Below are 26340 nucleotides of genomic sequence, written 5' to 3' on the forward strand. Positions count from 1 at the left end.
TCTGCCAAAAAGGGGAAATGGGATGACAGCAGAGGACTCTTCTTTTCTAACCGGTTTAAAGAGCTGCTATGGCTGCTGGGGCTCTGCCCTTGGCCCAGTCCTCTCCCTTTCCCTCCACTTGAAGGGACCTCCGTGGAGCTCCCTTAATGCCCAGGCTGCCAAGGAGGGGACTCTGCCCTTGGCCCATCAAGTTACATAGGTTTTATCCTATTTTCTTCAAACATATGCCAGCATATGAAGCCCCAGCGTTTTATAGGGGCTTGCCTTCTTTCCCTCCCAAGAGAATCTTCGGAGGGAAGACTTCTCAGTGAGGCTGAGAAGCACTCTCCCAGCCAGAGTCCCTAGGCTTACTGAAATCCCCCACCTCCCTTCCCCATAGAAATCAATCCAAAAACTGAGTTTAAAAGGAGCAGAGGAGAGCCCTTTGGGTCTGCATCTGGGAGAGATTTTAAACTCCGTTTTTGGATTCTTTCCTATGGGGAAAGAGGAGAGAGGGAGAGATGGCAGGACAACCCCATAGCCAAGCATCCTCTGCTCCCCCCAGATGAAGACCCATAGGGCTCACTGCTTTTTTAAAACTCCGTTTTTGGATTGATTCCTATGGGGAAGGGAGGTGAGGGATTTCAGTAAGCCGAGGGACTCAGGAGAGGCGAGCTCCATGGCCCAAGCCTCCCTTTTCCCTCTTTCCTGGGAACAGCCCCTCTCCCGAGCCGTCCAACCACTGAGTGGCGACGTCATCAGAAGACAGCCCACAAAACTTAATACAGCAAACCGTTCTGAGAACGGTTTCAAGAAAAAGGAATTGCAGTGCGGTAAACTGCCGTTCTGATCCCGTTCTGATCACGTTTTGATTTCTAATGCGGTAAAATCCGTTCCAGGAACGTTCTCATCACGTGATGAGATGGAACGTTCTCAGAACGCAGTGCGATAATCTCCCTAGTCTTTCTGTCCAGACTTGACCTGAACCCCCCCCCCCCCCCCCCCCGATCTTTCTTGTGTTGCATGCTAGCAGTGAAGCAACCATTCTTTCTGTGGGAAACTGATTGTCTTTGGGAAAGGAAGAATGGTTCTTTTCACAGGAGGAAAGATAGGTCTTCACCTTCTCCTCCCTTCCTCTGCCAAATTGTATGGGAGAACATTTGAAATGAGTGCTTCATAGCTGATACAAGCCACATCCAGACTGATTAAAACAACCAGAAAGCCCCTTTTGTTCCTTTTCTTTCCAAATTTATTGTGGACATCCATACACATTTTGTTGATCCCCCAAATATTTCCTGTCAGCTCTTGGTATGATCGGAGACTTTTTATTCCAGCTCCTCAGCTTGGCTTATTTTAACCTAATATATATTTGGAAGGAACAGGAACAAAATCTGGGACTTTTCAATCAGGCTGGAAGTGTCCATAATCCATAATCTTAGTTTCCCATTCAACAATACTTTGTACTGGCCTTATCCTAAGGACTCTTTTGCACTACATGGTTATAGTAGTTAGATTATGTTTGACTGCCATGACTGAATCCTATGGGATCTTGAAAGTTATGGTTTTATGAAGTGCTTAGAATTTTCTGCCAGAGAAATCTAGTGCCTCACAAATGTCAAATCCATGATTCCATAGGTAAAGCGATATCAAAGTGCTATAGTTGTGCTATAGTTGTCATAGGCTGTAGATGTTGTATGAAAGAGACTTTACGCATAGGCAGCAGGTTGTAGTGTGACATATTTGGAATTTAGAAAAGTTAGTTTTGGGTCTAGATGTTCCATTGTCCCCAGCTAGGCTTTCTATTCATCATGTCACCTGGGGGATTCTGCTAGTCCCAAAAGTAACTTTCCCAAGCTTGGCATGTATTGTACCACTTTCAACTATAGGCAGAGTAATCACTCACATTTTTAATGCTGTTCCATGTTTGCTTGCTCCCTGTAAAATCCAAGTAGCAAATTCTCTCAGCAGGAAGAAATCTGGGTTAGAACCTTACTCCCAGTAGTGCTTTTCTTCCCGTTGTCTTCTCTTTCTCTTACAAAAACAAGCAAACATGTGGGAGTGCTAGAAGCGGCCCCTCACCTGCATGCACATCTCAGAAATGCATAAAGAACAGATCTACACATGCAGCCCATTCTGTTGCACTTACATAATCTGTACGTCCATATCTTTGCAACTCTTGCTATTGCACAGGATAGAGTTCTGTTGTAATTTTACAAACATAACTGCCCTGTTCTATTGGATCATGTTACGTATCCAGTGCAGTGATGTTTAGACTATGACCACTCTCCCTTAAGTTCTCCTTACTCTTTGTTTGCACCTCCTATAAACCAGCATTTGTTCTGTATAATCCAAATGCTGATATTGTTTGGACAATGATGTTGATGCTGTTTACAAAGGGACAAGGGATTGCTTGCAGATGCTCTGTTCTCAAGACTGTGTTTTTCCAGGCAACTCAGAGTTCTTGTGTGGATGACAGGACAAAGAAATCTTTCTTTCCTTCCTTCCCACCTCCCATGCCCAGCATGTGGCTGGCAGGGAGGATGTTCATGTGGAAATCCCATTGAATGCTTTGCTTGGATTAGGGGAAGGGAATGGAGGTGGAGGAAAGGGGACAGTGAGTCCAGAGGGAGCATCTTCTGCCGGAAATTGGATCTTAGAACTAGGTCAAAGGAGCATGAGAGACAGAACAGAGATGGAACTTCTTTAGGGGATGAGATTCTTCATGGGTTCCCATCCCATCCCTGCAGTGCCTGGGACAGAAGGAAGGATTTGGTGGAGAGACTGGGAGGAGCAGGCTCTTAAGTGCTGAGCCCACATAGAGCCATTGTGGCTATCTCCCTAGAAAGTTAAAAGGCTGGTTTTAGTTCTCAAGAGAGGGGCCCATTTTGCATCCATGGGAAGGAAATAAATCTCTCTGAAGTGTCTTTCTTCCTCTTCTCCATGGAAGGTATTTTCAAACCTGAGGGTGGTATTCTTGCAGTGCCTCCTGTTCTGTTGCTTTAAGGTCCTGAGAACATGTTGTGACTAGTCTCCTTAAATCAAAACAAGCATTTTAAAAAATGGAGTGAGATCCTTGAAGTAAAACAATGTTCTTCTTTAGCATGCTAGCACAGCTTGATCCCACCACTGGGGGAAAATAATGGTGACTCTCCCCCCCCCCCCCCCCCAAGGAGTCTGAATTTCCTTAGACTGCAATTTATACAACTACAATGAATGTTGCATGGAAGATGGAGAGGGAGGCAATGCATTATTTCTAGAATAAGAGAACCCTGAGCTCATGTTGCCTGGGGATATATTCTCAGCTGTGGAAGCCCTTGGCCCTAGTTCGTGAGGAAATGGGACTAGTTGCCATTTCTTTCCCCCTTTTTTTTCATTAAATTTTATTACAAATATTACATTTCTCATTGCACTCTGCACATGCTTGAATGCATTCTCTCCCAAAATGGTACTTCCCATATTCCAAGTTAAAGGCTGATATTCAGAAGAGATCCCTTGGCTGTGCCCTGGGTGTAGTGCAGATGGCATGAGACTGGGGCTGCATATACTGTATACTGAAGAATTAATGCAGTTTTTCACCACTTTAATTGCCACAGCTCAGTGCTATGGAATTCTGGGATTTGAAGTTTTGTAGCTATTTAGCTTTCTGTGTCAGAGAGCTCTGGTGCCACAACAAACTCCAGATATCAGGATTCCATAGCTTGGGGCCATGGTAGGTAAAGTGGTGCCAAACTGCATCCATTCTGCAGTGTGGCTTCAGCCTGAAAGACCTGCCGCTTTTTAAATTGTTTTAGAAAGAAAGCACTCTGGTAGCACCTGGATCAGTTTGCATGTACTTGCATGTACAGGCTAGCTGAAGCTGGAAGAAATACAAATCTGTAAGGAGTTTGTTTCTCCTCTATTAGCTCTTCTGGTTTCACAGAAGTTTGTTTTTGTTCGTACATCCCTAGGTCTATATAGCTGCAACTTGAGGGATCCTGGGTTTTATAGCCATCTTTAGTCCCTATCATGGGAGAAAGGCAGGATATAAGTACCTGTACATAAAATAATAATATAGTAATAAGAGTTTGGTCAGAGGCACCAGATGAGCTCCCTGGCCAAGATCTGTAAATCTAAAAGATCTGGGCATCTATGGGATGATACTGTGGCAGTTAGTCAGATTAAAGTGCTGCAATTCTATAGTGTGAAAGCCCCCAAATTGTTAAAACCAACAATAACAAATAGCTACTCACATATATAAGATCTGATTTAGCTGGAGGCAGAGTCTGTGGCTTAGCTTTCTGGTCATTTTGTTCTACAACAATCCTCTAAATCCCCTAGCCAGCTTAGTAGTGAATATAGTGGGTGGCAGATTCTGGGATCTGTAGTCAATAAAAGTAATGTTCCCAAGCTTCGCTTTGACCTGATTTCCAATGGGAAAATGGCTTAAAAATAGCAGGTACTGTTCATCACTGGCTGTAATGAAAACCAACTATTCTGGGTCATTCTAATTTAGAGTGGATGCTGGATATGTCCAGCACCCTTAAGGGATGTGAGGTGCTTGAATACAGGTGCCCAACTAGGCACCTAGGAAAAGAGTCAAAGATCCAGAGATGCAAATGCTGTTTGGACACTTAAGATGGCTCAGGGTGATTAACTTGCAAATAATAATAATAATAATAATAATAATAATAATAATAATAATAAGGATTTATTTATAGCCCAACCAATCGGAAGGAATCAGGATGGGTTACAACAGTTCCTAGGGCTATGTCCACAGCTCTGTGGATCAGGTTGTATGCTGGGAGATCTTGGGGCCAGGGCCAAGAATGCTGGTTGAGAGGGTACACAAAGCCAGCCATATGTTGTATTAGCCCTATGGCAGCAGCCAGTGCTGTGGACACCCACAGATTGGGAATACAGCCAGAGCCTGACAGAATTGCTTGGCACAACAGGGAAACTAAGGCTGTGGCAGTACTGGCTCTCCTACCAGGCATGGGATGGCTTGTTGTCATTCTCTGGAGCAGGCCAGAAGCCCAGGCTGCCCATTAGTCACTGTTGTGTTGTCACTGGTCTGGAAAGCTCTTTGTACTCCCAGGGGTGAAAGGGCTGGGAGATCTTTGTGAGTGATTAATTTCAACTTCTCCTAGCTCATTGTGTAGCAAAAGGCCTAAGGATACACATAAATATATTACTTTTAAATGTTGTGATTTTAACCCTTCTTAGATTTAAAAACCCAGATTCAGAGACCAGAGAATGGAAAGTTACTTATAAAAAATTAAGCAGTCCCTGTTTCAGCCAGAGGTAGGAAGAGAGTATTTTTTTTTCTCTCTTTTGAATTTCATCTCCAAGAACACTCATCCAACATAGTCCCTGGCCATGACAGCAGGAACCGGGGTGAGGGTGTCCAAAAAGTAATTTTTCCCATGCTCTAGATACAGTACTCAGACAGAAAACAGAGTTATTTTAGTTGATGGTCCTTTTTCTTTTTTAAAAAATAAATCTTTACTTTCGCACTATTAAAAAATATACATTCTGTGCTTTGTAAAAAAAAATATCAGAATATACAAGCTGCTGGCCTGTGATACAAAGTACACCTAACTAGTGAAGTAATATACACCCTGTACAAAAAAAGTAAATTAAAAACAATTACTGTTACTTCCCAAAGGGAACAATGCTATCCTTCATTATGCCATGACTTAGTGACTTAGGGCACACCTACACTGTTTAAATAAATCAATCTCACCTAGTTTCATAATGTGCTGTCCAAGCAATGTATAGGACATTTGGGGCTAAATCTGGGCTTTTTCATGGCTTTAATCCAGGGGGAAAAAGTGGAAATTTATCCTGGTTTTAAAGGAAAAATCTGGATATTAGCATGTGCATGTGGATTGTGCTTCTTAGTGATGTTGGTGTGAAACTGAGGAAATCAGAAATATGCCAATTTCCATGCATGGGGGAGAAGGGGGAAAAACACCAGAGTGCCACCTGACTCCACCCCATTCCATGTTTCCATTGTTTGGAATTAGGTTTCTATTAATGGCAACACATTGTCATCAGGGGATGCGACTGTGGTGACTGTTCTAGATTAAATCATCTCTATTGTAAGCATGACAGTCTTCTGCTTGATTTCCCTGTTTCTTGGAACTTGAACGCATGATGCCACATGGCTTCTTTTGGGGATCACATGCATTTTTTCCATTCAACTGGCCCTCCACAAGACACATGTATCCTGTCTGGAGGCCGTTCAGCTCACTAGCCCATCTGCACAGCAGACAAAGGAAGTTGGAAACATTGGGGTGCGTGCTGTGATGATTCATTGCCATGTTGTGGGCCATGCTGCCCAACCAAGAAATAGTTCTTTCTCTAGTCTTGGCATGATTTTGTTGGAGACATATAATTGTGGACATATAATTGTGGTGGGCAATTTGGCCACCACTGAGTAAGGCTATCTTGGCTTGGGGACATATTCTGGGCTGGAGACTGACTGGGGCAAACACTGGGACAAACATTGCCTTCCTCTGTGCTTGATGGTGATCCCTCAAAATGCCTGTATCCTGGATAAAGAAATGCAGCTAAAATGCACCTTCATTGCCATCTCTTTCAAAATTGTCTTCCAGTACCTGCCTTAACACTGCTGTGTTCAGTGAAATGGGTAGGAAAAGGACAAACCAATTTCATACTAAGTCAGTAGGGGTTTCCTCTGTACAAATAATTTCAGGTTTTACCTCTTTCAGTTGCTCTTATCACCATAAATGTTTTTGTGCAGATATACCCTAATGGTGTAGACCACACATTGCAAAAAACATGGTTGTGGAGCTGCTGTTTTGGGTCTGATCTACACTGCAGACTTAATGCAGCTTGACACTGCTTTAACTGCTGTATCTTAATACTGTGAAATGCTGGGATTTATAGTTTTTATAGTATTTAATCTTCTCTGTCAGACAGCTCTCATGACCCAACAAACATCAAATCCCAGGATTCCATAGGATGGAGCCTTGACAGTTAAAAGTTGTGTCAAATTGGTTTAATTCTGCAACACAGATTAGACCTCAATATCACTCCAGAATGCTCTTCTTCTGGCCACCCCCCCCCCAAATGAAGTGCCTCTCCTAGAAGCCTCCAGACAGACGCAATGATTCACAGCACCCTTCCCCAGCACTCTTTTAATGGAGTGAAGTATCAATTGTTCAGAACCAGAATGGGACTTCCAGTTGCTTCCAATTTTTTTTTTTTGGGGGGGGGCATTTTTTTTTTAGTCCATGAAGCCCCTGTAGGGTTCTAAGGCAGAATGTCAACCTCCATACCCACTGAAGGTCCAAAGCACACTGCAGAAATAATCAACTTTGAGACCACTTTAACTGCCCTTGCTGAATGCTAGGTAATTCTGGGACCTGTAGTTTTGTGAAACATTTATCAGAGAGCTCTGGTGCTACAATAAACTACATTTTCCAGGATTCTCTAGCACTGAGCCAGGGTACTTAAAGTGGTTTCAAACTGGATTATTTCTGCAGTGTGTTTTGGACCAAACTTGACCATCCTTGCTGAAGACTTTCAGCTGACCTCCTTGCTGAAAGTACTGTCAATGAGTTGAAAGGGTTTGAAAAGGAAGCAAGAAGATAGCTATGTAACAGGTGCGTAGCAGTTACATGTTGGACTGTCAAAGATGGGCTTCTTTCTTTGCTTGGACTTTGTCTTATGGGCAGTATGACTACTTGTCTTGTGTTGTTTAATTGTTAACTATTTTATTTTATCTGTTTACTAGTATATCCTTTAGCACATATTGTATATCCTTTAGATATACATAAGCTGTAGACAAGTAGTGCATGTTCTGGTTCTGGTGCACGCTTAGGTTATGCATATGTATTTATATTGTATGGAGGTTTATTGCACCTAGTGCACTGTATTTACATTTTATATATAGCTGTGTGATACTGCTTTTTATTATGTTACTAGTATTTTGAAACAGCCCTTGGGCTACTCAATAAATTGTATTGTACTTGTCTTGTGCTTCCCTTCCAGATGGCCTTGTGGATGTGCTCCAGGCATTTGGTGTGCAAGAGGGCAGGAATGGAGTCTCCATCGCTGCTGGGATCTGTACTCAGAGGAATGGTTCTGAAGAAAGTGACCTGGCCTTCCACCTAGAGAACCAGACACATTTCAGCGCCCCCACCAGGCAGCTCTTTCCTGGTAATGGTAGAAGAGGACATCCCATGGGAGAAGGAGGAGGAGGGAATTGCAGCATTGCTGATGGGCAGAGGGGCCCTGAGCCTCCCAACAATGCTTTTCACATGCACCTAAGGGTTTCTTTGATTAGATGCACCCTGAAGATATATTCTCAGTGTACAAGATCTATTCCAAAAAGGGAATAGCTGAATGCAAACATCAATGTCATAATAAGGCATATGTGGTGAGCCAGGGTTTGCTGGGGTAACAGAATAGAATGGAAATTTAGGATTAGCTGTTCCCACTAAGTTAGTAACTCTGGACCAGAGTTAGAAGTTACATTGGAGTGCTGGAATCTTATTGTGCCATCACACTCGTGTAAATGCTATTAGGCAACCAGCTGCATTTTTTGAGATTGCTTAAGGATGGTACCCCATCTAGAATTGTACAGGCCCAGTTACATCAGTGTTGTGCAAGTGCTTGCACTGCCCAGGAAGTTCCATAACTGCAGTCTTTGAAAGGCAGGCTGAGCTAAAGGAATCTTTCTCTCTTACATTTCATTTCTGTATGGGAGAATTTTTATTTAATTGTGCCAGTCCTCATCTACAGTCTGGCATGGTACAACACAGATACACTTTTGCCTTTGCACTGATGCTAGACCTTAGAGATGTCTACCTGAAACATCATCTTCCATATGTTGTAATATGGCTTAGATCTAGGATAGGAATCAGTAGCCTATAGATGTTGTTGACGTGTATATCCTATCAGCCTTAGCCAAGACAGCTAATGGTGAAGAGTGCTGGTAGTTAAAGTCCACTAGCATCTGGAGAGTTGCACAATTACTCAATTCTGACTTAGATGGAGGGACAACTTCTAATTTATGCTCCTACCTACTTTCACCAGGCACTGCATGCAACTTTGAACTATTTTTTAAAAAATAGCCACAGGTACTTTAAATTAAAAGGAAAGGCTCTCAGGGCTTTGAATGTCAGACTCATGATACAGAAGCACAACTGAAGACTATATACAGCCCCTAATAGTAGAGAGAGTGTTGTGTGGATGGGTGGATTGTGAGAGATGCCTCGTAGGCTCAAAGATCCTGCAATGCATTCTTCTCTTCCTAACAGATGGGCCCTTCCCAGTGGACTTCTCAATACTGGCTACACTGCGAGCACTCAAAGGGAGCCAGACTTTCTTGCTCTCTGTATATGATGTGCGGGGTGTCCAACAGCTTGGCGTAGAGATTGGGCGTTCTCCTGTCTTCTTGTATGAAGATCAACTTGGGCACCCAGTGCCTCAAGATTACCCCCACTTTCGACGAGTCAACTTGGCTGATGGCAAGTGAGTTGGGAGCAGGATAGGGAGGGTGGGAAGAATCCTCTGCTGTCATTATCTGGGAAGCACAGAGACCCAAGTGTGGAAGATGAAGGACACTCCCAGAGGCAAAAGGGCTCCTAGCACTAACACTTGAAAAGACATTGTGCAGCTATTCTGTCTTTTCCCTCCTTATCTGCATCCACACTACAGAAATAATCCAGTTTGACCATTTAATCTCTCATGGCTCATTGCTATGTAATTATGGGAATTGTAGTTTGTTATGACACCAGAACACTAAATGCCTAACAAAACTACATTTCCCGGAATTCCATAGCATTGAGCCATGGCAGTTAAAGTGGTTTCAACAGGGGTTATTTCTGAAGTGCTGATGCAGCCTTTAACAAACTTGTGTTCTGGTACAAGGAAGATGGAAGAGGTAATCATAAAAGTCCCCAGCAGTCTTCACAGAACTATGGTTATGTGGAGAGAAATAATATCTGTTAAACCAGTTTAGCTCTATGGTGTATTATATGTCTAGAAAGTTTAAAGTGATTTGACAAAAACATAATTTCCCTGGGTACATACCTTCATGAAGAAGAAAAATCCTGTCCCACTGACATTGTTCATCAGCCAGATTTTGTAGTTTATCAAAGTGTTACAATCCCCACCCCTTGGCCTCAAAACTGGAGAACAAGAGAAGAATGAGTAAACATGCTGTGCACTCATCAGACTCACCACCTTCTGTCTCCAAACTCAATCTCTTTCCAACCCCAAACAGCTACCATCTTAGACACATGGCTCCTTTTTGTCTGGGTCTGCACAAGGTGTAATGAAAGCCACGATAGGCTATCTACATCTTTGCTAAATACATTTGCTTTTTAAAATTTTCTCCAATCATCACTTTCAACAAATGACCATCACTCCTTTTTGTAAGGATTTTATAGTTCAAGATGGTCTAGGAAACAATTTTGACCAGCTGCCACCATCAACATTTGGTGGTAAATAATAACATTTCATGTTTTTCATGAGGAGCCACACACACATGTAATGCAAGCATGTAAAACTTAAGTGTGGATTTGCTTGCTTAATGACCATTTTTCCTATGGGTTGCTGAATTTCAGTGGCAAATTGCTATGCTTGTCTTAAATTAATTTTTCCTGGGTTGCCACTGAAATGCCACTGCATAATTTGCTCTGAGTTTCATAAGCCTACTTTTCGTAAGGGAGGACGCAAAAAGATATTGGGCCCGGCATCTTGCCCATCTTGAGGCATAGTATCGTGATTGGACATGTCAGATAGTTGTTCAGCCATTTTGTTTTGGAAGGTGACTGTGGCCAATTTTCTCTCTCACTTTTGCTGCTTAGGTTGCTTCTTGGGGATGTGATGAGGATAAATTAGACAAGAACTCTTACATATTACAGAATGGTTCAATGCATGGAGCCCTTCAGGCCCCAATATGGCTGCATTACTTCAAATCAATCAGTCAAAGGGAGTGGTGTAGTGATTTCTTTGTTAGAACTTGCACCATGGAGGTTAACTTGCCATTCATGCATAATAAACCACATAGGGTGGTCTGGGACAAGCCTCTATCTAGGGTAACCTACTCCATATGATAAAATGGGACAGCCTCTTGTTTACTTTCACATATTTCTTGAAAAATTGATACAAGTCTGTTCTTTAAGGGAGGGAAAGTGGAAGACAGACTTTGAGCTTTTACACATTTTCCTAAAAGGCTGGCTGGGGGATGGTGTCGGGGTGTAGCGTCTCCATGATGCATGGCCTGGCTGTACCCCCAAGGCACTGTGATGCCATGTGCTGTGCACCATACCACATGAACTCCACCAGCGCTGCATCTGCCATGGTTATCATGCCCTTTCAAGGGCACAATATGGAGCCACATTTTGCAGCTCCTTTTCGTGCCCTGGAAAGGCTGGATTGGGGCCTTGGCATGTTGTTGCCATGGCCTGGATCTGGCGAAAATGAAGGTGCCTGCATTTTAAAGAGCCACCCAAACATTAGAATGGAGGGCAATCCCAATCAAACAGGGGCTGTTTTAGGAGTTTAGCGCACTGGCTTTTATTCCTGTGCCAAGGTTTGGCACTGAATGGGGCAGACATTATTCAGATTGTTTGTGCCAGATTCAGGGATTGGGCTCTGCATTGTTTGGACTGGAGTGGAGAGACTAGGTTATTTGGCCCATACAGACAGGCCATAGTTCCACTCTTATGGATTTCTTGAAGCTTCTGCTCTTTACCCCCATACCTGTTTTGTTCTCCTTTCTTTCTAGCCTTCTTCCAACCATGCCCTTGAGTGAACAGATGCAAAGATGAACTGGGCTTCTGCACCCCAGGATTGCTGGATTGGATCCAAGATTGGACTCCTATAACTTTAATCCTGAACAGATCTTGGAGCAATGCAGCTATTGCCTCACTGGTGGAGAGCAGAGGGAAGAGGGATAGAGGAATATTTGTCTCTTGGGTGGGGATGGCTGTGGCTGAAAGTTCAAATTTGATTGATGGTAGGTACCGTAATCTCATCTGATGGAGCTTTACGGTACCTCATCCTGTTCTAATAAGAATTAAATTTATAGGAGTCCCTTTCCAAATATAATCTCACATCTCCACCCGTACCCACCTTATTTTTTTGCATAAAACAGATTTGTAAAACATCAGGTCACTGTTGATTATAGTATGTACTTGGTGCCTAGTGTCCTATTTTCAGGTTCTTTCTTTTCCTCACCTAATACACCCAAGTTGCTGAACTACTGTCTCCATTTCCTGGCAGGTGGCACCGCATTGCTTTGAGTGTGGAAGGTGGGAATGTGTCTTTAAGTGTTGACTGTGAAGACCCTCTAGCCCTGCCCCTGAAGCGAGGTGCACAGCCTGTTGTCAGTGTCGAGGGAATCACTTTGCTTGGTGCTCGGCGGCCAGATGAAGATGTTTTTGAGGTAAGGAAGACAATTCAGAAATCTCAAATCTTTTTGCCTTCCTTCCCCTATTTATATGTGGAGCATTTGTGGTTGTCCACACTCTTGCTCAGTCTGCCCTACCTCACATGGTTGAAGAGAACCCATTGGAGGAAACCTGGAATTTAGAAATAAGAAAATAAATTAATTATAAAGTAAAAATCATTTCATACACCTCTTCTAAAGAGAGTGTTGGACATCAAGTTCCTAAAATGTACCCACAAAAGTCTTGTTATTGTATGCATTCAAGCCTTTTCCTTGTGGCAGCCCTAAGGTGAATCTATCACAGGTTTTTCTTAGCAATACTTGCTCAGAGAGAATTTCCATGAATGAGTGGGAGTTAAACTCTGGTCTCCTGGGGGTCCTAGGCCAACACTCAAACCACTACATCACACTGGCTCTCTCTAAAAAAACCCCCCACAAAAAACCCTCCACAAATAACATGATACTTGGGTGCAAGTCTCACCAAACATAAGGCACCAACAGTAGAGCTTGGTTAAGCTATTTTTTTTTTTTTTTGGACTACAGCTTCCAGATTCCCATAGCCAACATGGTCTCTGGCCATTCTGGGAGTTGTAGTCAAAAGAAATAACATGTCCTTAGTATGGGCCTAAACAGACAGGCCAAAATAAAGCTGCTTTGGGTCACTTTGAAGGTATGCTGTTTAAATGACACACACATCTTAAGAGGCCAGAAGCTGCACCAAAGCTGCACTCTAGTCCTTAGGACTGGAGCATGGCTTTGGCGTGGCTTCCGGCCTCTTAGGATGCATGCATCATTTAAACAGCTTACCTCCAAAGTGTCCTGTAGCAGCTTTATTTTGGCCTGTCTGTTCAGGCCCTATACCAGCTTTATTTCTTATGAGAACTATTGTCTTCAGGTTCTTCTGCCCTCTATTCCAGTTATGCAAACTTCTTCTCTGTATGCCTAGCAAGAATCTGAGGGGCTGGAAGAACCCATGTGCTCTCTGTTGCCCTAATACTCTCCCTGATACCCTGGGAAATAGAAACAGATGCCAACAGGGCATAGAAAACCAGTGTCTTGTGCTCTTCCCTCTGCTTCCAGCCTTTCCTCTTGTGCAAAGTGCATGTGTAATTGAGAGAGCTCAGCAAAGCCTGCTTTTGTATGTCTGTAGTGGCAACCAGGATTTATATTGAGGCTGTTTTCTTATGGAAATAGAGCTGAGGTTTATTGTACCCAGGCAGGCAGGCAGCGACAACAGACAGAGCAGAGAGTGGGTAGGTGGTCTTGCAAAGGAGGACCATCCTCCTAGTGCCTTGGAATCAATTAACCCCTTCTAAGTAAGAATGCAAGGATATCTACAGCATCTTGTGCTTGCAGTAATGCAAACTTTGAAATCAGATGATTAACGTGTAATGAAGTGGTATGGCACAGCTAAATATTTCAGTTACTTGAGAGCATTCTCAGTTAGTCTTCTCCAAAGGATGGGAAAAGTGTCAGTTTGTCTGGACTTTAAAAAAAAAAAAAAAAGGAAACAAGCAAAACTCCTCACACAATCATTATGATTCAGCTGAGGAATGGGGAATCAAGAACAGATAGAAGGAAACCAGAAACAATGTAGTTCAACCTTCCCCAGTGCATTGAACCACAAACCCAGTCTGGTGTACAACAGATAATTTGGACAGCATATTCCATCAGGTCAAGGCCATTGATTAAGGATGATGAGATTACAGTCAGTTGGCAGCGAACTAAAAACCAAGGGACCTGAAGAAAGGGGGGGGGGGGAGAAGAAGGCAAGAGGAAGATGCCAAGCTGATGAGGCAGTGGTCCTATGCAAAGACAACATTCTGCACTAAAGCAGAACTGCAGCACTGGCATGCTCCTCCTTTATGTGCTCCCAATGGTCTTTTGAGGAGAACAACCCTGACCTCATCTCTGGCTGGAAAGGACAATGTTGGTCTCTCAACACAATGACAGAAGTCTCCAGAAGTGAGAGAAGCCTCATCCCCCTCCCAATCCTGCATTCCTTCCCCAGACACAAAATGCCAGAGGGCACAAGGGTCTTTGAAGGCATCTGGACTGGGTCCTGGGGGTGTTGGCTAAGAACAAGCACCTCTTGTTGTAGCTCTTGGAAGACCTTTGGCCTGGGGCCATCTTCCACTAGGGAGCTGGGTGTTGGCTTGGGACAGCTGGGTGGAATCTTGAATTAACCAGTTTGGGGGCTGTGAGGTGAGCACTGTTCTGTAGTGGGCAGTGATACAAAGTTGGTGTCAACAGGACTTAATTTGCCTAAGTGAGTTTTGGGGGCAAGGGTGTGAACCTGGAGGCATGTTCCCAAGCTTGGCTTTAAATGCCTTTTCCATCATGCTTCTCCCCATTATCCTCTCTCCTACTTCCAGCAAAAAAACGTAGCTAACCCCCAGGAAGCAGAATGGAGTAGTCTAGGCAGAAGCACCAGTGAGCCTGAGCTGGAGGCGGCAGGGTGTGCAGCTCCAGAAATGTCACAATGCAAGTGCGGGAAGGACTATAATTTTTATAGGCAATTGTTACTCTGCATTCTGCCAAATTCAGTTACAGTTAAACAAAAGAGCATTGTGGGACTATCCCTTCTCTTCCTCCAGCACTGCAAAAGCCATTCTGCAGAGCAATTGTGCAGTATTGTACTGGTATTTTGTGACAGCAAACACCAAGCATGGAGGGCATCATGAAATGTGTAGTGGATATGTGCCATTGATCCTTAGTTGTCAGGGCTACATAGCCTGTAGTCGCTGCATCTGCTCTTCACATTCTCATTCACTGTAGTCTCCTACACCAATGCTAAGCCAAACCCAGTGGTGTCATTTGAAATAATTAACAGACAGTTCTGATTGCTAGTTCTTCCCTGTGGATCGAGTCCTTCCCCTCCCTTTGACCCTCTTGCTTGTCCGTCTTCCTTGTCCACTCTGGTCTCTTCCACCTTCTCCCCTTTGCTGTTCCTGGCACCCTTTTTAACCTCATCAACCTTTATGTCTTTTATTTTTAACAATTTATGTCTTTTAATAACTAGTACTAATGAAGGATAGGGAGTTTTTGAGATGCCTCATCCACAGGGTTTCTATGAGTTGGGATCAACCGGAAGGTGGTTAACAACAAACTGGGGGAGCTGATGCGTACCAACCAGCTGAACAACACCCCACTGTGTAAAAATAAAATTAGTTGTCTGAAGTGGCTCTAGCTTCTGGATGTACTTTCACCTCTCTCATTCAAAGAGAGCCAGTCTCTATGGGCCAAAGGCCAGTGACTTAAATTGTTCTGAGCTTTGATGTAGCCTTGAGTCAACTGATTCAGACTTAAATAAGACTCAGGTCACTTCCATGACTTGACTTGGACTTGACTTGGGGAAAAATGACACACTGACTCAACTTAATTTGAGACTTAGGCGCGTTACACACGGCCATAAGGGACGTCCTTAGGATGTCCCATTTTGAAAAAGGGGCGTCTCTTCCAGACGCCCCTTACCCTATTACAGACAGAGTCCATAACAAATGGCGGTGGCCGTTCCACATGGCTGCCGCCATTTTGATGTAGCGGATGCTCTGCATCCGCATGTTGCAGCCCAGAAGTGACGTCGCGAGTGTGCACTTTGGCACTTGCGGCGTCTCTTCCAGGTTGCTAGAAGGAGCGTGGTTTTTGCGCTCCTTCTCTGTGGCGCGGAGGAGTTGCGCAGTTTGGCTGCTGCAATTCCTCCACGCTGCAACCGGCAGCAGCCCGAGATCTCCCTTTTTGGGTGGTCTGTAACGGGCCGTATATATTTTTAATGATTGACTTGCTGGTGCCATTCACTTTGAGCAGCAGGCAAAATCCACCCCCAAAGTGTAGGGTGCATTTCTCAGAAGGTAACAACACATGCATTAGGCAATGGGCTTGTGGTGGAAGAATCATAAGGCTTTTGAAAAGCTTTCCAACATAACAATCAGAACATATGTGGCTAGGTAATATCAGAGTGTGATGAAGATAGCAAATGTTATTAATAAGAAAGAATATACAAGCTAGGATGGGATGCAGCAGTTTGTTTTTGCCTGAAGCTGCTGGGCATGGTAATACCCTGCCCTTTCTTCTGTCTCCTGCTGAGTCAATTGTGCATTAACTACTTTTACACTTTGAACTCAGTCTGTAGGTTTACGTAAACTGAGGTCAAATGGCAAAAGTGGGAGGAGGAGAGAGAAACTGGATCATTTTAAAATCAGGCAATAAAGTGCTGTCAAACTAGGACACTTGGAGGGTATGTATGATATAATGTATGTGTTAATAAAATTGGTGTGCCAGGCATAGAGACAGATTAGATAGCTAGCTAGCTAGCTAGATAGATAGATAGATAGATAGAGAAACAGCAAACACTGACTATGAAGGGCAGATTTCACAAGCGCAAACTCCTTGTTGCTGTCCTTCTGCTAATACATACCCTCTGACATTGTAAATAACCCTGTCTCCAAACACCATCTTCATAGCATTAATGCCATTACCCTAGAATTTCACTCTACTAAATCAACATGTGTTGTTGAGTATTCTACACACAGGAAGTTCACGGTGTGTCTGGCATTGCTGAGAAAATAGTATAGGCACATGCCAGCTTACTCTGAAGTGAAGCACCACCAGTTTTCAGCCTGACTTACCTGGGTTCATGCTCACCTGGTGTATCCCCCAGTGATGTATTCATTTCTTTTGGTCAAAGTCTCAAGTCAAGTCTCAAGTCCTTGCAAGATACTTTCAAGACAAGTCTCAAATCAAGTCTCAGGTCTGGGAGCCAACCTTTGATGGAATAAAAAGAGGTGGGGTGTGTTTCTTGGAGAGGAACAGCAAATGTGTCAGGCAATAGGCTTGAAGAGGGGGTTAAGATCTACTTGGCAGCCTGTCCCTGCTGCACATCAGAGGAACCTTCCAAAGCTTTTCAAAAGCTTTAAAAGGTTCCTTCCACCTCAGGCTTGTTGCATAACACGTTTGCTGCTCCCCCCTGAGAACTGCACCCTGTGCTCTAAAGGCAGGTCTTGCGTGCTGCTCAAAGTGAACGACAGCAGCAAGTCAGTTGCTAAAAATATACAAGTCATGGATCGAGTTGAGTAGAGTCAGTGTGTCATTTATTGCCAACTGAAGTCCAAGCCAAGCCATGGAAGCAACTTGAATCTGACTTGAATTTGAGTCAATTGACTTGAATCTGCATCACTGATATCACCCCCCCTCCCCACAAAGGAGCCTGACGGTCCTCTTCAAACTCATAAGTGTCTCCATGTGAGAACAATGAGAAGAAAAGGGGTTGGGGTTAATTTGGTTCCTTCTTTGCTTGTTGGGTCACCAACATTAGAATAGGGCTCTTACATTTGCAAGATCCCCAAGAGGATAGAAATAGGGTGTCAGCACTGTAGGAATATGGCATTCTCTGTGTTTGTGTAATGGTATACATATAAATATACACTGAACCTTCAATGTTTTTCTTTCACCACATGTTCAGATAGCTGGGGTTGCAGATGTTTGGGCTTGTTTTATGTGTACATATGATTCTGGTTGTTTATTTATGTGTGTGGGAATCTGGAGGCTCTTCTGTCTGCTTCTCCCTCTCCCTTTTTGTGACTTCTTTTTAACAAGGGGACTTCCTTTGCCTGATCTATCCTTTTCTGTCCCTACCCGACCTTATTCTTTAGGCCATGACTCAGCCCCTGTTCCCCCACCACCCCCAACTTTCCATTTGACTGCCTGGATATTTCTCTTCCTTTCCATCTCTAAAGGAATGCTGGGAGCAGCAGGGTAATTGTGGTCCCAGCTGAGCAGGTGGGAGCAGTCAGTTCCGGAGGCTGCACTGGAAACAGGCCCACTGGCCATATTTTACGAGATGATTTATTGGGAGCAAATGTTCTTGGTGCACCAGGGCTGGCCGGGATTCCACAGGCTCAGCAGTGGGAGCGGGGGCATGTCCAGCTGTAACTGAATGTGTGTTTGTGTACAGGCACAGTCATCCTAATCTGGCAAAGCGTAGCTGTTGGCATTCTGGTCCCAGGCAATAAAGAGAGGGATGGAGCTGCTTTAACATCCTTTATTGCACTTAAACATCTGGTGGTGTGAAAACATACCAGCTTTCAGTATGGACTGAGTTCTTTGCCAGGCTTTATCATGGATTGGATGTGGAGTTCTCCTTGCTGTCTGGAGTAGGATGAAAAGGAAGCAGTCTCTCAAGTAGTGAACTGTTGAATTGTACTGCTGTCTCCATCCATGTCAAATCCAGCTAGAGATGAGGTCAGAGCTTGGAAAAGCTACATTTTTGGACTTCAGCTCCCAGAATCCCCCAGCCACTATGGCCAGAGGATCTGCGTTCTAGGGGATTCTTGGGGTTATGGTCTAAGAAAAGGACTATAACTTTTCCAAGTGCTTTATGAGAGCTGTCATCAGGCAAATGGAAGCAGAGATTTATATCTCCAGGACAAATGTTGAACTGAAGTGGACGGAGAGCTTATAGCCAATTTGAAAGCTGGGATGAGAGCCAATCAGAGATAAGGGAGTTCCTTCTCCAGTAGAGAGTAATAGGGAAACTCAGTGTTTACTAGGCCTTGTAGGCTTCCTAACTGGTTGAAATAACTGCTCCAGACTGAAATAATGTGGGTTAAGGTACCATGAAGGGCAACAGCTTAAAGTTTCATATTCCTTGGATAAGACAGAGTTTCTCCCAGTTGTGATAGGGAGGGCAGCATCCTTTTGAAGATGGTATGTCAGATTATTTACAATAAGAGCTAGAGTCCACACAGTCCAATGGAGGGACAGTAATACTAACCTTGTGATGTTGTTATAAAATGCTTTCTGAGAGAACACAGGTAAAGTACTCTGAGAAGTTAGGGCAAGTATGATCCAATATGGTTTCTAGTTGTTATGCTGAAGGAGGAACTACAAATAAAGTTTAAGGACCCTATCGCATGGGGTTAAAACAGTGGCTTACTTTTCCCGAATTCAATGCTAATTTGGGAGGCAGCTGGTTCCTATTACACATAAATTGCCACCAAATTGCTGCCCAGATTCTTCCTGAATGGGTCATCTAAGCCTGGGCCATCTAAGCCACTTTTGTGGGCATTTTTAGAAGTCAGAAGCTTCCATTTTCGAAAAGGGGCCACGGAAGTGACTTAGATGACCCAGGCTGAATCCAGGATGGACCAGGGCAGCAATTTGGTGGCAATTTATGTCTGAAAGGAACTGTCTGCCTCCTGAATTAGCACTGAAATCAGAAAAGGTAAGCCATTCTTTTAACCCCATGCAACAGGGTACATAGTTTTGCTTCATTTATGTGATTCTGCATTCCTTTCCCACACACAAATGGACCCATACTCACATGGGCCTGCATCAGCTAATACATGTAAAGCAGGGGTTGGAGAACCTGTGGTTCCAGATGCTGTTGATGAACCATCACTCTTTTCATCCCTTGCCGTTGGCTGTGTCACTAGGTGTTGATAGAAACAAGAGTTCAGCAACATCTGGAGGACACAACATCCCTCAGCCCTGATGTAAACAGATATGTCTTGGCAATATAGTGAAATAACATTGTTTGTTCTCTCTCTGTGTGTACATATTTACAAAGGGATTCTGACTGGCTATGCTTGTTCTTCTTTCTTCTCTTTTCAGGGTGACCTGCAGCAACTGTTGGTTGTGTCAGATCCAGCAGCTGCAGCCCATTACTGCCAGCATTACATGCCTGATTGTGACAGGCAACTCACCTACAGATTGCACACTCAGGATCCTGAAGAGGTAGGAGACCAAACAAGAATACCTATTGGTAGTCAGATTCCCTGTCTTCATGCCTATCATACACAGCATGAACAGGCTTATTAGCCCTTCCAGATACTGTGAGGGTCCTTCTCTTTGTTCTTAATTGCCAAGGGCATTTCTCTTCTCCAAATGATTATCTAACATATTTTCTCTCCACCCCAACACCATTTCATTGTAAATAGTTGGATCTTCCAGGTAATAATACCTTTCTGTTTTCCTGTGTTTATAGACTTACAATAACCTTTTTAGGGTGAATGAGGTTGGATTTGACCTTGACAAGCTGGTGATTTAATAGGATCATTATAGTTTGCTATTTGGAGGGGCAGAATTCCAGGGGCACTAGGCTGATTGGGAAACCTGCATGGGAGGAGATAACCCCGCCACATACATACTGTTTTCCTCATGTTCAGCCAAGTTTCAGTGTTCCATGTTGGTGAATGAAGACAATTAACCCACCACCTGCCACCATCTAGGATTTTGCTAATTGCAGTTCTGTCTCCATTTCATCTATTACATCACAAAGACATAATCTGCAGTTGGAATGATACATGTGGGTAGTATATACTTTTCATTACCACCCACCACCCTTCCTTTGCTGTATACAACAGGGATTGTAAACATGTTACTCTCCTGATGTTATAATACTACAGCTCTCATTGGTTCTGACCAGCATTTCCATTGGTGAGGGACTATGGGAGCTGAGTCTGGCAACATCTGGAATGCCATGTGTTTCCCATCACTGATGCACAACATACAAGAAAAACAGTGAAATAATTTGCGATGGTGTTTTTCACCATATCACTGCCCTTCAGAATGTTACAGAAAAGGCAGGTTTTGACTTGTAATGGAAGTGTGGACACAACCTATATACAGTGTCCAGGGAAACCTTTAATTATATCAAATTAATGTATGTGGGGGTGTCCAGTGTGCTTCCCAGATATCACATTTCTTCTCTGTATGCATACTGGTATTGGTTTCCCCAACATGTGAGCGTTTGAAGAGACTTGGCAGATGAGAGAAGCAATATGTAGTGAAACATAATTCACAAAACATATAAATGGGCATAGCCAGTGGTATTTGTCCCAAGTGTGTCAACTTCAAAGTTTCGTCATGCATTAAAAATTGCTAAAGAAAAGAAAACTTTTGGAAGCTTTATATTATGGGAGAAAGGGGAGAATCTGATCAGAATGTGGCGGCATAATTAGCAACATAGGCCAAACCATTGAGTAGAGTTTGCAGACTTCAGAATTGAGGGGTCAATCCATTTTAAGGAATTGTCCAGGAAAATTGGAACTCCCCCCAAATCTTTCCATTTAATCAGAATCATATGCATCACCTAGCAGCTACCTTTGGCACTGAAATGCCACAATGGGTATTTTTGGCTAGATTCTGTGTTGAAGTAGTAAACTGTCAGTGTGTTTGTCACAATAAACCATAGTTTGTGTTAACTGTGATTTGTGGCTTTAGGCTAAAGTTGTCCAGTAGACAACTATATATAAAAAAATTAACTTGCTTTCCCTGTTTCTGGTATGGTTTTGAATTAAACCCTTTTGACAGTTCTGCTTGAGGATAGGCAACTGGGGAAAAATCAAGAACAGGTCACAGTTGTAGATTTATATGTTATGACATGCTATGGTTTTAAATAAACCAGAGTTCATAAACAAACAATAAGCCATGAGTTAATACTGTGGTTTGTGGCTGGTTAACAAAATTATTGTGTATTAGCAGAAGGGGCCTTTCATGATGTGCAAACATTGTCAGCATATGGAAATCTGCATTTAGTTCCATATGATGAATCACCAGCAGAAAAGGCCAATAAAGAATCTGGATTGTTATGGTGGATGGAGTTTGGCCTTGCTTCTTTTTGGGCATATTGCAGTCAGTTTGGGATTATTTTCAAAGACATACAGTAGAGCTTTGGGAATGAAGAATTTTGGGCAGAAGGGGCATACATACACCGTTACAGGATTAAGGTATTCTTTATTAGTAAAGTCTCTAGGTCCCAAAGCAAGAAGAACACATCTTTTGGGTGAAGGATCTCTCCTGTGTTCCACAAAGGCTTGGTGCCATGTCCTCTTCTACTTACCTGTTCCTTGGGATTGGGTTCCTATTGACTTGGGGTGGGGGTGGCTTCTCTTGGTATTCCAGGGGGATGTTGGAATGTCTCTTCTTTCTCAAGTGCCTGCTTTCTCTCTCCCTCCCTTCCCCTCCTTCAATGTTTCCTCCCCCTCTTCTGTCCTATACTCCTATTCTGTGCAGAACATTCCCCGCAGGAAGGGGAAGAAGGGCAAGGGCAAAGGAAGGGGCAAGGGCAAGGGCAAGAAGAGAGGCAGAGGCAAGAAGAAGAGGAACAAGGAGTCGCCTGAGACGTCCTCACTCACTCCAGCCCCAGGCCAGGTAGAGAGTGCAACTAACTGCCCTCTGATGGCCTAATAGCTCCCAGCCTCTGTCCACTTAACTCACTGCCCACCTAACTTCTAATTCTTGCCTAACTAGGGGGTCATTCCCACTATGATTTAAACCGATTTGCTAATTGGTTTATATGTGCCTCGTTCACACTGACAGTTCTGGTCTCAATCACATCACAATAGGGGAAACGGACTATGGAAAAGGGTTGGCAGAGGGGTGTTACCCATCCCGTCCCAGGTTTGGGGGAAATCTGCCATTCCACCCTCTCAATGTTGCCGTGGGGCTGTGGCAGGGCATGGTGCAGTGTGTGTGGGTTGTTTTTTTTTTTTTTTTTGGTTTTTTTAAAAAAACTTTTTGACAGTTTCTCTGAACTGTTGCATTTGTTCATGGGATGGAGTCATGGGTGCCGTGGCCAGAATTCTCCCCTCGGATGCATGAATCCATGGATGTTATGGAGGACTCTTCCCTGGGATGCAGGCATCTATGGGTTCCACAGAGGACTCTCCCTTGGGATGAATGCATCCGTGGACTAGGGAAAGTGGAGAGGAAGGTGTGTGTGTGCTTCTGACTGGATCAGCTGTTCCATAGAAATAAAAATTGTCTGATTCTAGCAGCCCATTCCCAGGCATGGAGGGAAAGTGGGGAGGAGTAGGAGAAGGAGTAGGAGTAGGAGCGCACACACACACAAACACATGCACACAGAGAGGGCCATGACATAGTGACAGCTGATGTGTGCAGCCACACCTCCAAGTGCTGGAAACACTCCCATGCGCATCATATGATTAAAAAAAAAAAAAGAACCAGGATGGATTGATCATACCCAATAATGAGAATCCATTTTGTAGCAGTGCAGATCTAGTGGGAATGACAATCATGTCAAAATAGACACGAATGCATGGAATAATGGAATAATTTGCTTCCATAGTGGGAACTATGCATCAGCCTGAATCAGTTCAGCAACCTGGTGTCAATGTGACTCGCAAATCGGTTTAAATGCAAGTGGGAATGAGTCCTCGCTTAACCTGCTGCTTTTCCTCCTGCTTTATCCCAAGTGGTGCTTGGTACTGCCTGCTCAGTGCTTGCATACTCTGCCAGATTGTTACCAGATTGCTGCCCCTCCTTGAACAGCCATAGCTGCCAGGTTCAACAGCCTCTGGCCTTGATGGGCTCATGGCCTGGGAGTTCTGGGCCCACCTCATGGGTCCTGATTCCACTGGGGCCAAATGGCTGCAAAGTCCTTTTCTTCAGTGACAGGTAAGTTTTCGTGCTTGGGGCTGCATCGTCCTCCCCAGGCCATATTTCCTTCATGTACCTCTACCTCCTCAGATCAACAGGAAAATTTCTGTCAAAACAAATAACTGTTTGGACAGCTTTTCAATTTAAATCAACTTCTTGTTTGAGTATACCTACAAGAGAAGGATGGCGTGAATTAAAGGAAAATGTGCAGTCTCTGGCAATACCTCTTTACTGACCTCTATTATATTTGAATAAAATGTCATATTTTCACAATAGCTAACTCACAACATTCAGAGAAACACACATGCATACCTACAGAGGCTCAAAGTACCCACCACACCTATAAAGAAATCACCAAGAAAAACACAACATACTGTGCACCCATCAAAAAATAGATGAAAGCTATACCCAGGCAAAACAGTTACTGCATCCAACTAAAGGAACCATCCAACACACATACTACACCAAGCAAACACATATTTATTTGTGCAGCAAACACAAGCTACTCCTTCACAACCACTCGAGTTCTCTACCAACCCACCACATCACTCCTTTTCCTTTTTTGGGGGGGCATGTTTCAGTATGAGATCAGTATGGAGCATGCTGCTGTGTGCCTTCAAGTCATTTCCAGATCAAAGTGACCCTAAGGCTATCATTTTCTTGGTGAGTTTCTTCAGAGGGGGGTTTGCCATTGGCTACTCCCAAAGAAAGGAACAGAAGTGATGTGCTGGGTAGGTAGGAAACTAGAGTGCAGGGGTTTATGAAGCACTGTCTTACACCATTTACCATTTTATTTCCTAAGAATATCCCTGTAGCTTGTATGAGACCCAGAAGCATTTTTGAAAGAAAGATTGTTAAGAATGCCAACACCCCTGGTTTTTTTTTTTTTTTAAAGTAAAATCTTGTTGGGGAGAGCCTGGAAGGTGCCAAGGGAGATATCTTCAGGCACTAGTTTGGGGACCTAGTGATATGGTCAATTCATGTTTCAGTAGGTTTGGGAAGATGGAATATATTATCAGTGCCAGGATCTGGCTTGTGACTGCCATGGGAATTGATGAGGTCTATAACAAGGCCCTGGAACATAGAGTTTACATGTGGCTTGAAAAAGGATGCTTTGCCCTTGAGGTATTGGTCAACACTCCTGCTATTTAGCAAATCCAAGACACCATTAAGGGTAAATTGGTTTCCAAATGAATAATAAATCAGGATTTACCTCTGCTGAATATTTCTAACAGAGGTACATGCTTCCCTTTGTTCACTGTATTCCCTTGCTCTATTTTCCTGCCCTCTGCTCTCCCTGCTTCCTCCCACTACTGGCCTTTTCATGTCAGGGCAGCATCCAGAAACTTGTGAAATATGGGTCAGGGGGACGCTGAGCTCATTCTGCCAATGAGTCACTCTTAGCTTGGCCAGGAGGAACCATGTTCCTGCCAAATGGAGCAGTTGGCGGAGTTCCTCCCTCTGGGATCAGAACTCCAGCTGTTGGGCTGCTTGGTATTGACAGCGCGAGAGTGTTTCTCTCTTTCCCACATTCCCCCCCCCAAAAGGAAGAGCTTTCCTCCACCTGCCCATGCCTTTTGCCCAGATGTGGGCACATGCCCTCTCTCCTCATCACCCATTCCTATTATCTAGGAATGGCATTCAAGGGTGCTATATAGATGGCCATATAAATAGTTGTGGGACCTTTGTACTTGGGTGAATTTTGGCATAGCCCCTAATCTTGTAGAGGCTGGGCCCTACATAGAGATCATGCCCAACCACATCTGGAGACATTTTTGCAAAATTGCTAGATCTGTTAGATTCACAAGACTTAATGGCTGTTCCAAAGCCAACTAGTTCCAAACAAGAAGCTGCTCATTCAGATGTATGAACATGGCCATATCACGTGGCATGCAGCTGGGAAAAGATGACAGTAGTGAAGTCCAGGAGACTTGACAGAACACAGTTTAGCATCTGGGGTGGGTGAAAAAGTACATCAGTGGCACAATGCAAGAAGGCACAGTTTGAAGGCCCACTATGGTATCGAACTACTTTGACATCAAAGTATAAGATGTCATTATTAGAATGTTTGTTGTGGTTTCTTTATTCCTTCTAATGACCCCAGATATACACACTCCCTTTATCATTAGCTATGCTGGTTAGAGCTGCTGAAACGTGCAGTCCAGAATATCTGAAGAAGTGCATGACACCCTACCAGTGTGAAAGACATTTAACTAGAGCAAGTGATTTTTGTCCTTTGTTGGAAAGCCTGTTTTTTAATACTGTCTCCACACTTGAGTAAAATGTGCAGCCTGACTTCCTTACAATGATGTCGTGCTCCTTCTCTACCAAATTCTGCCTCTTGATCTACACCAAACAGTGATACCTTTATTGGCCAACGAAAATGCACAACAGGACTCTTCTCTTGATATGCAAATGGACTTTAAATTTCCTGGACTTTGTTAAACTCCCAATTGCCACATGGCCAGAAGGAGGAGGAGACAGCCTGCAGAATTTACCCACCTCGTACCATCTTAATTAAAGACAGAAACAACAAAATATAGGCATCTTAC

The 26340-nt window shown here is 43.7% G+C and overlaps 1 protein-coding gene across 4 annotated transcripts in view; it reads left to right on the forward strand.

The window, feature by feature from the left end:
* Positions 1 to 26340, forward strand: part of COL5A3 (collagen type V alpha 3 chain) — a 154730-nt gene that overhangs the window by 32282 nt on the left and 96108 nt on the right. For 2 of the 4 annotated variants that reach the window (XR_006102242.1, XM_042452743.1), the window contains exons 2-6: positions 7978 to 8145; positions 9249 to 9462; positions 12223 to 12385; positions 20000 to 20122; positions 22403 to 22540. Coding sequence is in view for 3 of the 4 variants with exons in the window: in XM_042452743.1 (XP_042308677.1) it covers positions 7978 to 8145; positions 9249 to 9462; positions 12223 to 12385; positions 20000 to 20122; positions 22403 to 22540 (806 nt within the window). In the remaining variant the exon portion in view is untranslated. Of the gene's footprint in view, positions 1 to 7977; positions 8146 to 9248; positions 9463 to 12222; positions 12386 to 19999; positions 20123 to 22402; positions 22541 to 26340 lie in introns of those variants that run through there. The other 2 variants (XM_042452744.1, XM_042452745.1) reach the window with 2 other exon arrangements.

The sequence above is a fragment of the Sceloporus undulatus genome, chromosome 2 (assembly GCF_019175285.1).
Source record: "Sceloporus undulatus isolate JIND9_A2432 ecotype Alabama chromosome 2, SceUnd_v1.1, whole genome shotgun sequence".
NCBI lineage: Eukaryota > Metazoa > Chordata > Lepidosauria > Squamata > Phrynosomatidae > Sceloporus > Sceloporus undulatus.